The 14698-nt window shown below is 45.1% G+C and overlaps 1 protein-coding gene across 1 annotated transcript in view; it reads left to right on the top strand.

The window, feature by feature from the left end:
- The window catches only part of ABCA4 (ATP binding cassette subfamily A member 4), a 97171-nt gene that overhangs the window by 28322 nt on the left and 54151 nt on the right, over positions 1-14698 (top strand). Inside the window, exons 9-13 of the mRNA XM_060277455.1 lie at positions 102-241; positions 1292-1408; positions 2500-2697; positions 11447-11652; positions 13364-13540. Of these exons, the coding sequence (XP_060133438.1) occupies positions 102-241; positions 1292-1408; positions 2500-2697; positions 11447-11652; positions 13364-13540 (838 nt within the window). The remainder of the gene's footprint in view (positions 1-101; positions 242-1291; positions 1409-2499; positions 2698-11446; positions 11653-13363; positions 13541-14698) is intronic.

Raw genomic sequence — 14698 nt, 5'->3', positions numbered from 1 at the left:
TTGGTAAGATGGAAAGGCTAGCCTGCAGAATGTTGTGAACAATTAAAAACTGGGCCAGTGTTATATAACGTATCTCCTTTCCCCTCCCTCTCCTCCAACAGCTCCCTTTTGTAACACATTGATCCATACTATGGAATCAAATCCTTTAACCAAAATAGCCTGGAGGGCTATGAAACCATTATTGATGGGGAAAATCCTCTTTGCTCCAGATTCACCTGCCGTTCGCAAGATACTGAAGAATGTAAGATATTTTCTCTCGGCTACACCTATGCACCTGCAGTATTTTTAACTTGAGTGCTTTGCAAGAGAGGTCCATGGAACAAGTGGCAACCAAGCTGTTGTTGCAGGCAACAACAGACCTTCCCCGCCCCTCAAGAAAATGTAACATGGCCTTTGAACTCAGGACTGGGGAGGAAAGGGGGAAGCCCAGCCTCTTTTTAGTTCTCTAATACTTATCATTCGGGTTTTGTTTTTTTAAAAAATCCATGTAGCTACTATATCAGATATTTTTCTGCTTGGTGATGCAACCCCAGGACTGCAAAAATTGGAATGAAGCAGAATTGGTATAAATAATTCACTTTCTAATTTATTTGGCTGCACTGATATCCCATGTTTTTGGCCCACCCAGAGACCAGTTGAAGTAATTAAATAGCAAAGCGCCAATCTATATCACAGTAACTTTTCAGGTTCTTGAATTTCACATGAATTTGCTATCCCTGTTCAGGCATTCTTTGAAAGTATTGGGGGGGGGAATAATGTGCAGAATGTGGGTGCAGAATGCATGCCTCGCCCCCTGCCCCACAAAACCTTGTCCTCACCAGCACCAACTCTAGCAGATTGGGCAGGGTGGTCTGAAAGGGGAATTATTTGTGCATTCCCCTGAACGTGCTTAGACTCCTCCCTGCTGTCTGGGTTCCTGGCTACAGAAGGGCTACAAGTACCTTCAGCCAAACACATGAAAAAGATCTCACTTCAGATATTCCCATTTGTTACGTATATTTCACCACACAATATGTGAACATTCAGGTGAAGCCACTGGTGATTAGGGGCCAGGGTGGTGCATGCAGTCTCGTTCCCACGGCACATTATTGCCACATGAACGTTGCCACATTATCAAGGTGCATTTGTATTCTGAAGGCTGCTGAAATATGGATTTAGTGTTCGACTGTTCAGTAATTGGTTAGGGATGCTGTAGTTCTGGGTTTCCTAGCTGGCCTCTAAGACTCTCCCCAAATCTTCTGTTTTTCCTCTGATGCTTTCTTCCTCTCCCTCCTGCAACTCCTTAACTCAGGCAAATTCCACATTTGAGGAACTTGTGCGCCTCAGACTCTTGGCTAAAGCCTGGAAGGAAGTGGGACCCCAAGTGTGGAGCTTCTTTCAAGACAGTGTGCAGATGAACATGATCCGGGTATGTGAAGGATGCCTTACTTGGTATGGGAAGGGAACTGGAATGAGCTTGTTGCACATGGGAAGTCAGTAGTCAAAAGTATGGTTAAAAATGGAATATGTGAAAGAGAGTGAATTAGAGAGAACACCAGGATTGCCTGCCCAGTTCAGTCTTGCAATCTGTTTCCAATAGCAGCTAATCTCATACCTCTGGCAACTCACGGGAGGGCATTATTAGTCCCCAGGCTCAGGTACTCTACTGGTAGTCTGATAAATAGGCAGATCAGCCCTACCATTAGGCAGAGTGAGGTGGTTGCTTCAGACAGCAGATGCTGGGGTGGCAGCAATCTCTCCTATCCCCCATTCCTAAAGGGACTCCCAAGCTATCCTGCTGCCCTCAGGTACAGTGGAGGATGCCGTCTTACCTGAAGGGTCAACTGTTAGTCCTTCAAATGGGAGGAAGTATCTTGTTCCTTTGCCTCAGGCAGCACTATGTCTTGAGCTAACCCCAGCTACAAGGGCTAATATAGTGTTGCCAAAGTTCTTGAGCTTTTCTGGGGGCCAAAGTTGTTGAGCTAAAAAACATATATGAAGTTTTTGAACTATCTTTAAGGAAATTTGCCAAAATCTAAACTTCCAACATGGGTTGCCATATGTCCATTTTTCCCTTGGACATTTCAGTGATTTCCGCCTGGACACTGTTTCCGACTGCTGTATTCTGGATATGTCTGGGAAATTCCAGATATATGGCAGCCCATGTTGGGTATCTTTGGTTATGACTGGTCTGGAGAAGGGGCTGTGCTGCCACACCCATGTGTTCTATCTACCTCAAAGCCAGTGAACACAAGGGCAATTAAGGTTTAGCCTCTAAGTAGCTGGTTAGGGCAAAGGGGTCAGACCTAGGCAGGGTTACAGTTTGGGTTCCTCTACACCTGTGTGGAAGGTTGGTGTCTGATTCTGACCTTTCCCCAGGCTGAATTATCCCTGTAGGCTTAGTGGCAGGTAATTCTCCCCTTGGAGTTACCAAGGTTGCAGTTTCCCAGGTGGGGTGATAGAATACAAATGCATGTACAAATATAATATGTAAAATTAGACCTAATGTTTCTTCCCTAGGACACGTTGCAAAACCCTACGGTAAAAGGCTTCTTAAATGAGCAGCTAGGTTCTGAAGGTTTCACTGCAGAAGATGTGATCAATTTTCTCTACAATGGGCCACCAGAGAGAAGAAGGGAAGGCATGGTGAACTTTGATTGGAGGAATGTCTTCAGTGTTGCCAACCAGGCTCTGCATATGGTCCACGAGTACCTGCAGGTAAAGACTGGTATTTTTTTCAATATGAGGATGGAAACGTTTTCCATTACTGTTGTTGTCTTCATGGTCATGATAGTATTACAACATCAATCATCAAACCTTTTGAAAATAAGAATTCATAGAAAGCATATAGGAGACACTGACTATGTTTGGAAGATCTCTTTCCTATAGTAAAGCAGGAGCTTTCAATCCTTCCAGCCAGATGGATGATCTGCAGCATTTTTAGGCTGTGTGTGTGCTGTTCAGGGTCATAACTTTCACAATCTAGGGAGTTTACGGTCCACAATGCAAAGTCTAAAAGACGAAGAAGGAATAAGCATGCAGCCATAAGTAAAAAAAACCTCTGGATTTTTTTCGATTGCAGTGATTTTTCGATCCATGTTCTGCAAGAGAAATGGGGGCATGAGAAATAAATTAATTCAGGAATTAAGGGCTTCTGTGAACCCTAGGAAAGGAGGCTGCCCACTCCCTCTTGGCATGATTCACTGCTCTAGTCTTGCTTCCTTGCAATCAGGGTTTGTAGTTCTGTCACAGATCCATACTGAATGTGATTGGATCATTTCTAACTCAAGGCCGCTGCAAAATTACCTTACCTCAGAGGAAAATAACTATTGTGTCTGCATGAATTACCTGCCTAGGCTTGCTCCTTTGAGCCAGGAGGTACATCCAACAGTGATGCACACAGAAGCATGGTGGGTTGACTCCACTGCAGTGGGAGGGGTAATTCTTACAGGTGGCGCTGTGGTCTAAACCACTCAGCCTCTTGGGCTTGCCAATCAGAAGGTTGGCGGTTCAAATCTCTGTGATGGGGTGAGCTCCCGTTCCTTTGTTCCAGCTCCTGCCAACCTAGCAGTTCGAAAGCACACCAGTGCAAGTAGATGAATAGGTACCGCTGCAGCGGGAAGGTAAAGGCTGTTTCCGTGCACTCATCACAGTGTCACATTGTGCCAGAAATAGTTTAGTCATGCTGGCCACATGACCCTGAAAGCTGTCTGCAGACAAATGCCCGGTTCCCTTGGCCTGAAGCGAGATGAGCGCCACAACCCCATAGTCACCTTTGACTGGACTTAACCGTCCAGGGTTCCTTTCCCTTTTTCTTTTTCTTACTGTAATACACTTGAGACCAAACATTGGATATAAGCATATAATATGCCTCCAATTTTAATTCAGTTGAGGACTTACTTAATGGAAACCTCCCCCATGAGAAGAGCTCACAAGCAAAAACTAAAACAAAAAAACCAAGCATGTCTAAGGGAAGGCTAGGCTAGAATTTGTCTCACTGGGTCTAGTTTTCTGTGTCTTCCAACTTCCAGATCCTATTGCTCCCAGGCCAATTCCATCTTCTTGGTTCCATTGGGAAAAAGAAACAGAAACATACATTTTCTCCCATGGGGTCCAAAGAAGCAATTTGGAGATTGAAAACCAACTAAGAGGGAAGGGTTAAGACTTGGGTCCCAGTTTTACTGCTTGGGAGGCTGGTTTAGATTTGAAAAGGAAATGGGGTGGCAAGGAGAATTGCATGTGATGTATGAAGGAAGAGTTGGCTTAAAAGCAAGTACAGTGGTACCTTGGTTCTCGAATTTAATCAGTTCTGGAAGTCCGTTCCAAAACCAAAGCGTTCCAAAACCAAGGTGTGTTTTCCCATAGAAAGTAATGCAAAACGGATTAATCCATTCCAGACTTTTAAAAACAACCCTAAAACAGCAATTTAAATGAATTTTTCAATCTCACGATACCATTGATCCATAAAATGAAAGCAGTAATCAATGTACTGTACTATAAAATGAATAAAACAGTATGGAAGATGATAAAAATTAAAATTAATTTTTTTTCTTACCTGCACTGATGATAGTCATTATTTGGAAGGGGGACTTTTATCAATTTCCGCAGTCACACAATCAATCAATCAATCAGTAGCTGAACTGGGTTCCACATGGTCATAAAAACAAATTAACCAAAAAAGCCTCGAAAACAAAAATGCAAAATAAATAGCAAAAACAAAAGCGCCAAACTTAATCTGTTCTGGAAGTCCGTTTGACTTCCAAAATCCAAGGCACAGCTTCTGATTGGTGCAGGTGCCCTGGGAACAATAGCTGACAGCCACACTGGACAATCGGCTTCCGAAAAACATTAGAAAGCCGGAACACTTACTTCTGGGTTTTTGCCGTTTGAGAACCAAGGCGTTTGAGAACCAAGCTACCACTGTATAGGAATACAGTAGTCTGCTGATAAAGGTAAAGGTAAAGGGATCCCTGACCATTAGGTCCAGTCGTGACCGACTCTGGGGTTGCGCGCTCATCTCGCATTATTGGCCGAGGGAGCCGGCGTATAGCTTCCAGGTCATGTGGCCAGCATGACAAAGCCGCTTCTGGCAAACCAGAGCAGCACATGGAAACGCCGTTTACCTTCCCGCTGTAGCGGTTCCTATTTATCTACTTGCACTTTGACGTGCTTTCGAACTGCTAGGTTGGCAGGAGCTGGGACCAAGCAACGGGAGCTCACCCTGTCACAGGGATTCGAACCGCCGACCTTCTGATCAGCAAGCCCTAGGCTCAGTGGTTTAACCACAGCGCCACCTGGGTCCCTTTAGTCTGCTGATAGTGTTCTCTTATTTTGGAATTGTGTAACTGCTCACTTCTTATGTGTGAAACTGTAGTACTCTTTTTTGTGGGGGGAGGTCTGCAGTTATTGGGCATTGATCTTGCTTGGGTTTGGGAGGAGGGAGGTCTTGCTAACGGAGCAAAAAGTATGCTACAAAGGTGAACTTTTGGCATGGAGCAGGATGAGAGTTGAGTAGAACAATGGCTTGATTGCCTCCCCAGGGGTTTTAAAGAGAGGTCTTGGCAGGCATTAATTATGGGCCCCATATCTTTCTGACTTATGACTTTGGGCGAGGCAGACTTCACTTGGATAATGGGGGAAAGCAACTTGATGCGAACAATTATTTGTAAGCTTTTGTTGCTAGCTCTGATAGTTCCAACAAACTTATGTTTTGTTTAAAAAACTTATTTTATTGGATTTCTGTGTTGCCACTCTGAATAGCTCAGGGCAGCATACAAAAAATGATGCAGAGCCTTGAAGCTTATAAGTGATAGAGATTTAGAAAACACCCTGTATGTGTCTGTTGTTGAAGAAGGTAAAACCTAAGCTGTTTAACTACTGTAAGCAGTTTAAATCAACCTTTGTTTGGTCATTTCAAAACTGAGCATGCAGTGGTACCCTGCTAGGGTCCAGAGCCTACTGACCATCTAACTTGATGGCTTCTCCTTACCGAATTATAAATGCTAAGCGCTATAAAAACATAAGTATTCTTGTGGCTTTTTAGTTAACTTCTATTTAAAACTGACAAATATACTGTATAGGGAAGGGTTCATCCATGTTTCCTTTATGTTCAGTAAAGAAAAACCCGTAGTGTAGTAGTGTTGTACAATTTTATTTGTGAAGAAGGATGCTTTTGTGAAATAATAAGTTGCCTACAATTACTTCATGTTGTTGGTTGCTGCTGTTATCCTTGAACTAAACCACCAATACAGTATGCCCAAGGGGATTTTGAGCTTCTGTTTTTTGAACAGCAGCCTCTCCACACAATGAGGCAAGCTATTTTTTGAATCTGAGAAGACTTTAAACAAAACAAAAAAACCCAGCTTGTGGCATAATAAGGGTGCTGCTGTTGTTGTTGTTGTTTGTTGTTGTTTGTTGTTTAAAGTCAAAAATTTACTGGGCATGCCCAGGCCCTAATGGTGTGCCTATAGCAGCAGGGTCTAATACAGGGGTCCCCAGACTTACCGGCGTTTGGGCCGGTTCCCACCGCGCCGATCGCGCGGCGGGCCGGAGGACGGGGGAGCGCGCGCCTGTGTGGGCCGGCGGGCGGGGGAGTGCGTGCCCGTGCGCATGCGCACGGGCGCTTACTGGCGCGGCGGCGCGCTTCCAGGGTGGAAAAAGCGCCGAAAATCCGTTGTGCGCATGCGTATGGGCCTCCCCCGACCCGGAAGTGCACCAGAAATGACCTCTTCCGTGTCGGGAGACGCCCATACGCATGTGCACAAAGGATTTTCGGCGCTTTTTTCCCGACCCGGAAGAGCGCTGCCATGCTGCGCACCGTAAGAGCGGGGGGTGGCGGGGGTCGTCGCGGGCCGGATTGGCAGGCCAATTGGGCTGCATCCGGCCCCCGGGCCGTAGTCTGGGGACCCCTGGTCTAATATGAGAACTTCTGGATGTTGTTGGACTCCAACTCCCATCAGCCCTAGCCATCATGGCCCATGGTCAGGAATTATGGGTATTGTAGTCCAGTTACCTTATCTTTGCCTTTTTACTACTGTTATGCATGGGGTCTTAAGGTCAGGACAGTGTTGTTTCCTTCTGGGCCAGAAAGTCGGTTTTTCCCCCTCAGAGGGAAAGATAAGCAACCTTTCCCCTCAAGGTTGCGGCCTAGATTGTATCTTCTCTCAGCCATTTTGGATTTTAATAAAGGCTTTAGGAAAACATAGTTGCATCTGGTAAGACTGCATAGACCAGACATCCCCAAACTTCGGCCCTCCAGATGTTTTGGACTACAATTCCCATCTTCCCCGACCACTGGTCCTGCTAGCTAGGGATCATGGGAGTTGTGGGCCAAAACATCTGGAGAGCTGTGGTTTGGGGATGCCTGTTATAAGGCATATATCTTCACTGCCAGCTACTCCGCTTCTTGGTGATGTGCTGCATTATTGTTTACAGTGAAGTCTTCTCCATCCTTCTTAGTAGAACCCTCTACTTGAAGAGACCTCTGGTGGCATAACTTTCTGGAGGCTCTGGGCTCCCACTGAATCTGCTGCTGCCTTCCCTCTTGAAGTGCAGGTGACAAAGGTTGTGCTCAGATGGGTTATCAGTGGAGCTCAGGTGAGACATCTGTGAGCCAAAGCACTTTGGTCAGCCTTAGGACTTTTAATGTCCTTCCATGTCCTCATGAGGTCCTGTGCCTGTTCCTCAAAGGAGGCCTTCCAGTTGTGCAGGATCCTGACAGCTGTCACTTGGTCAGTCTTCCCCACTATGGTGAGATGTATTTGGCAGGTCATAGGCCAACGCAGCAAGGTAGGCATCACCAGCCAGGTAAGCCCCGCACGGTGTCGCAAACCTCGCCCACCTGAGGGGAGGGGTGAGGGCGGATATTTTGTTTATATTATAGTTATTACGTACTTTCCTGATTTGCATCAATACAGATGAATTTTGGGCGAATTTGTTGTCATCTTTTTTATTATCAGTGTCCACTTTTCAGTGATAGAACTGTACAATGTTCCTTTTTACATACAAGCATAATTATAATACAGTTGGTTTAAATACATCGCTTTATGTTGATCATCCACTAAAATGCCCATATAGCATTGACATATTCTTTAAGGCAGGGGTTCCCAACAAAATTTTCTCGAGGACCCCTCATCGAGCCGCTATTGTGACAAGGACCCCCCTTAATTCCTAATCCTAAAATTAAAAAGTGAGAGCCAAATTAAGAGTCTTTTTATATTTTATATTTATAAGTTTTTTACAGTTACAACAGAGTACTCCATCAGTATACAGTTAGTTTTAATTTTCAGTTCTTAATGAGATGAACCACTTTTTAACCAACGGTCCATTTTTAACTACGCGAACTGTAGCTTCCGCGAAAAACAACACTTTGTTTACAAACACTACTGTTTTGCAAAGAGGCAGCGCGCGCCAGGGAGGAGGGAGGGGAATGGAGAAGACAGGGTACCTGCGCAGTAGCGCACAAATGAAGCCGACGCGCGCAAAGCATCTTGGGGAGGTGAGCGTTAGTAGAATGCACGCGCTGCCTCTTTGCAAAACAGTAGTGTTTGTAAAGCGCCACCTAACGGCATACAGCAGAACTACTGCTTCGATCTAATTCTAGTTTTGCGCTAGGCTAGACTCTGCTCATGCAGGAAGCGGCCAAAACAAAAAATCTGTTACCATACGAAATATTTTTTTTATTCTAATAGCATCTTGAGGACCCCTCTGGCATGGGAACCACTGCTTTAAGGCATACAGTATTTTGGAACATCATCAGCTTAGTTAAAGCAGGATCCTTTCTATTCAGAGGTGCTCCCCCCACCCTCCCCCACCATTTAAAACAACATAAGAAAAGTTTCTTTAGATGACAAGGCCAAACAAAGGAGACTTTACATTTCAGAGAAGTCTGCCTGTTAAATCACAAGTTGTCTGCAAGCACTTTGATGTATAGTAATTGTTGGTTGTTGGCTTGCCGAAAAGACCATCTAGATAGAAGATAAGATCAAACAAGTTGGCTTTGTGTGGCATTCTATGAGGTGAGGTAATTAAACACATTTCTTCCTAGTCCCATTTAGGAACTGAATACTGTCTACTTACTTGCCAAGATGAGACAATAATAATAACTCCCTGGTTTCGGAGTTAGGAAGCTCAATAAAAATACAAATATATGGTTATGTGTGTTTTTTTTTAATTACTTGCCATGCCACCCTTGCAGTTCCCAATTGCTTTTTCTGTAACAATGCACAGGAGTGTGGTCAAATTTCAATATATTGCAGATACAGTATAAAGATACATTTAAAGCACACACCCCTAAAGGAATCCTGGGAACTGTACAGGCAATGACCAATGAATGTGTCTCTGAATGATGTGTGCTTGCTCATGCGCGATTGGCGCTGAACCCGGAAGTGACAGAAAACATCACTAAACACGTCCCTTAAAGGGTGGTACAGGATAGGGCACACTTATGTGTACTCTGCCAACATGCGTTGGCATCTAGGAATGGAACCTCTGGGTGAAATGGTTGTTGACTGTAGTTGAAGGGTGTTTGGAATTATAGCTCTGTTGGGGTGGTGGACTACAGTTCCCAGAATTCTTTTAGCAGGGTAAATGTGTTTTATGTATATCCCATGTACACATTGTGTCTTCTGCAGGGATGGACTATATAGAAAGTGTGGAATGGGACCCCTTCATCACCCCTAACACTTTTAAATAGACTCTGTTGGTCATTATATAATGATAAAAGTTTGTGACAATTTTCCCGTCCAATAACTGTGTCTACCTTTGGATTGTTGCCATGGTTCCATTCTGATTCCATCATTTCTGTGTATTCATTGTGAAAGGCACATTTTCAGGTGCATCCTCAGCCCTCCTGCTCATTCCTACTGGGCGTATATGCTAAGAACGCCTCCCAGCATGATTTCAACCCCTACACTTTTCCAAGCATGCAGAGTAAAGTGGAGGCTGAGTGAAGTGTTTACCCATAAATAATTGTGTCTTGGTGCCTCCTCAGTGTGGTGTGTTCTTTCTGCTGGGTGTGCTGATAAGACACTTTCCTCTTTTCTCTACCTGGTGATTTTGTTTGCTCTCCCAGTCTTATTTTCCGGGTGGTGGGCTCACATTATCTTTTCCCTCTGTCTGTTTGCTGAGATGAAGGTTTCACTTTGGTGTTCTTCCTGGCTAGACATTTCTTTAATGACCAGGCTCCCAACTCTCACCCTACAATTACTCCATGCAGCCTGCAATCCTACACCCATTGTAATCCACATTGAACTTGGAGGGGGGGGACTACTCTCCTCTGAATAAACGTATGTAGTCTTCACACATTACAGGATGGTAGTACAAATGTTAGATGTGGAATATTCTTAAGTTGGCCTTTTTGGTCTTTCCTTGTATCTTTTAATCACCAGTTCTACATATTACTTTAGCATGAGAATAGGCATAGAAGTCTTAAGGCGTGTCTACATTAAAAATTTAAATTTGTTTCAAGTCTCATGTGTTTCCCAACCAAGAAACTACGGTACCAGCAATCCAGTTTCAAACTGGCTTCAATGTGTTGTGTTGATGTTGTTTTAGAGCAGGGATAACCAATATGGTGACTTCGAGATACAGTACTGGTTTTATTCAATTATTTATTAGTCACTTAGTTAGGACCCAAACCCACAGAATACAAATCCCATGGTCAGGGGGTTGTTGTTGTTGTGTGTGTGTGTGTGTGTGTGTGTGTTTAAAAAAATATTCACTTTTTCCAATCAGTACGAACACCATGGTCAGGGGTGATGGGGAGTCCAGTAACACCTAGAGGGTGCCATGTTCGCTATCTCTGCCTTGGAGTAAGAAGCAAAGAAGTCATAGTGAACCCATTTGTGCTTACCGTGTTCCCCCTTTTTTAAGACACCGTCTTATAACTTTTTTCCTCAAAAAACACAGGGTGGCTTACTTTCGGTGGGATGTCTTTATTTTTTTATTACCGGTACGGTTTTTACGGTTCAGGGTGCTGGCTCAGGGCGCTGCTGGGCTCTCTTGAGTGCTCGGCGCTGCAGCAGCCACTGGTTCTGGGTGGTGGGGTGGCAGGCGTCCTTGGCCGGGCCAGGCAAGGAAGAAGCAGTGAGCCCAGCGGTGGCGGCAAGCACGGAAGCAGCAGGGACGGCGGTGGACGAGAAGGTGGACCGCGGGGATGCAGCCAGCAAGGCGGGAGCGCGATCAGCTGTTAAGCGGAGCTCTTGGAGCGCCGCTTCATAGCTGATCGCGCTCCTGCAGTGCCGGCCGCATGGAGTGACTCTGTGAGTGGAGGTGCCTGTGGGGGTTGGTTTCCGCAGCGTGGAAGTATGTCTTATTTTAGCGGTATGTCTTATATTTCTCAAATGCTTAAAAACCCTGCCATGGCTTACTTTATGACTACGTATTAAAAAAGGGGAAACAGTGCATGTAATGCATATGTCCTTCTGCCCTACTTCAATGTGTCTTCCACCTTTTTTACTCTCTGCAGTGCTTGGCTCTTGATAAATTTGAAGGCCACATTGATGAAACCCACGTGACTCACCATGCTCTTGCTCTTCTGGAGGAGAATAAATTCTGGGCTGCTCTCATCTTTCCTGATCTGGACCCAAAAACCAGACTGCTGCCGCCTCATGTCAAATTCAAGATTCGCATGGATATAGATTCAGTGGAGAAAACAAACAAAATCAAAGACAGGTGATGGCAGTCTTGCATCTCGCAACGTGTTGAAGACCTGGCCCAAGCTTTGCCTAGGCTATGGCTCTAGGCCCAGGTTGGCTGGACTCAGAATATAAATCAGAGCAGCCAAGACATTTCAGTGGCTAAGATGGAATACCCTGGTGGTGAAAATATTATTATAAAAAGCTAGATAAATTTTGCTACTCTTTGGGGGTTTGGCACCCCAAATTCTGCCTAATGACAATTTCTAAACCAGAGGGTGTTATGAAGCAGATGTACCCACGTATCCACGTTTCACCAAAACCACCAAAACCGCTTGACCGATTGCATCCAAATTTTGACACAATGCCGCATGCGAATATGAGAGCAAGCCCATACCGTTTTCAAAGACAGATGTCACACCTGTGCCCGGTAAAAAACCCAAAACCCCATGTTTCAAAACACACCACTCAGATGAAAATGCATTATGGGAAAAGAACCAGGTTTTAAACCAGCTCCCTCTAGCGGCGGCTACACTGGTACTACACCCATAGAACAGGCATCCCCAAACTTCGGCCCTCCAGATGTTTTGGACTACAATTCCTATCATCCTTGACCACTGGTCCTGTTAGCTAGGGATCATGGGAGTTGTAGGCCAAAACATCTGGAGGGCCGCAGTTTGGGGATGCCTGCTATAGAACCTTCCCTCTCAACAGCACCTCAGCTCCCATTTACATACTAGGCCGAAGCCTTTACAGACTAGGCCGAATGGAGGTACTGACTCGCCTGGGTAGGGGTTGGGGGAAGGAGGGGATGGGATAGGTCAGGACACGGGACCAGTCACAGGGATGAGCCGGGGGTGGGGGGAACGGGGGCGTGATCCGTCATGGGTCAGGACAGGGTGGGGGAAAGAGGGAGCGGGATACGTCATGGATCGGCACAGGGTGGGGGCAGTCACAGGGATTAGCCACAGCAACGCATGGCGGGGCCAGCTAGTTTAATATATAGCCATCCTTTATATGATGGTACAGTGTGGAATGAACATCCAGAATTGGACCCCACATTTTGTAGGCTGGTAACAGAAGAGAAGCCTTGAATGACTGATTTACTCAGTGGAACCTAATTTATGGTAACATAAAAAGCAAAAATTGCTGTGTTAGTTCATAGGAAGAGCTAAAAAAAACCAAGATATTGGGAAATAACTTGAATAGGTCCAACTAAAAAAGTGACAAAATAGTGAGCAAGATTTGTCCAGAATTCTTCATCAGGTTGAATGCTGTACAAAGCGGTGTGTGTGTGTGTGTGTGTGTGTGTGTGTGTGTGTGTAGAGATAGTAGAAGAAAACACAAAGAGTATTAAAAATTGACTGGGTATTGTAGCCATAAGGTTTGCATTTAGGCTCAGTCTCAAAATGGAGGCTGCAGACTGGCTGAATTAATCTCTGCTACGGTAGGTGTTGCAGGTTTCAGGTTACACTTAGGATTCTGAGACAAAGCAGCAACGGCTGAAACCCAGTTTGGAAAGTATAAAGCACCAACAGTAACCCAGATCTGTCTCCAGCCTTTAAGCTAAACACACAAGTACCTAGCTGGGTGGGGATCTGTAGTTCTCATCAAGGTAGAGCTGCCACTTTTTCAACCTTGAATAGTGCAAGTCCGAGGCTCTGGCAATTGTAATGTTAACCCTAGTCAGCTTTCCACCACCCTCAGCTTTCTAGGTTGAATATAATAATGTTTTTATGTCTCCACAGGTACTGGGATCCTGGCCCAAGAGCTGACCCAGTGGATGATCTGCGTTACATCTGGGGAGGGTTTGCATATCTGCAAGACATGGTTGAGCATGGAATCATCAAGACGCAGACTGGAATTGAAGTGCCTTCAGGGATCTACCTGCAACAAATGCCCTATCCATGCTTTGTAGATGATGTGTGAGTAAGAGCAGCCACAGTGATCTGTTTCTGATAACTAATTGGGTGGCTGGGTGGGTGGCAGATTGGATTTTACAGGGGGCTTGGCTGCTTTTTGCCTTTGATCTTGCTGAAAAGCTGGAGAAATCCAGGATGAAGGTATTAGGCAAATCTCCTCCCCACCCCCAAGGAGTCCAGGATGTGCTGCTGCCCTGGTTAAGTCTGAGATAAGGAGGCTGAAACAAAACAACAACAAATAAAAAAACCCAACAACAACCAAAGCACTGGAGCATTTTAAAACTTTAAAATAGAGAACAGCAAGGAGACCTTAGGTCTGGTATAACTTCCATTGGGAAAACAACAATCCATGGATTCATTAGCAGGAAAGTACAGGAGAAGTTAGAGTTTATAGCTGTCTGAACCTTGTCATAAAACAAAAGGAGAGGGGAAACAGCTATTTCTTTGTTTGTTTTTGTGTGGTTTTTTTTAAAAAAACTCCTGGTTTTTAACAAGGACTTGAAGGAAGGATTGGTGAAATGGTACAGTGTTCAAAAACAATCAGTGGCTTTCCCTATCTCTGGAAAAACATTTTACACTGACAAACCTAGCAGGATTTTGTTCTCTTTTTCTCACATGCAGCCACAGATATTGTGGGCAGTTTTGCCCCAGAAATGCCCCTGCAAATCAGGGAGCCAGAGACTCTCGTAGCTGTGGAGCAGCCACTGGGGATTCCAGTGTGATGAAGTCGACAGCGTGTCTGACTAGAATCGGGGAAACCCATGTTAGGAACACCAGAAGAGCTTGCTAGATCAGGTTGATGGCCCATCTGGTCTGTCGTCCTGCTCCCAGTGGCCAACCAGTTGCATGCGGGAAGCTCAAAAACAGGGCCCAAGTGTACCCTCCCCACTTGTGATTCCCAGCAACTGGCACTCAGAACCCACACTATCAGAAGCATAACCATTGTGGTTGATATTGTGGTCCCAAATATTCCAACATTAACCATTGTGGTCCCAAATATTCCAACATTAAGCTTCACAGGATCTTCCCCGAGTTCTAGTGGTACGAGAGAGGGTAAAAAACTTCCTTGTCCGTATCACGTTCAAACACCTGATCAACTATTAAGCTCGCAGCCTTTTCCCTTCAGACTTACATACCCCACAGGCCTGTTTTGAATTTTTG

This window comes from Zootoca vivipara, chromosome 7 (assembly GCF_963506605.1).
Source record: "Zootoca vivipara chromosome 7, rZooViv1.1, whole genome shotgun sequence".
NCBI classification, from domain to species: Eukaryota; Metazoa; Chordata; class Lepidosauria; order Squamata; family Lacertidae; genus Zootoca; species Zootoca vivipara.
Note: the sequence above shows the minus strand (reverse complement) of the source record. Positions and strands in the feature narration are given on the sequence as shown.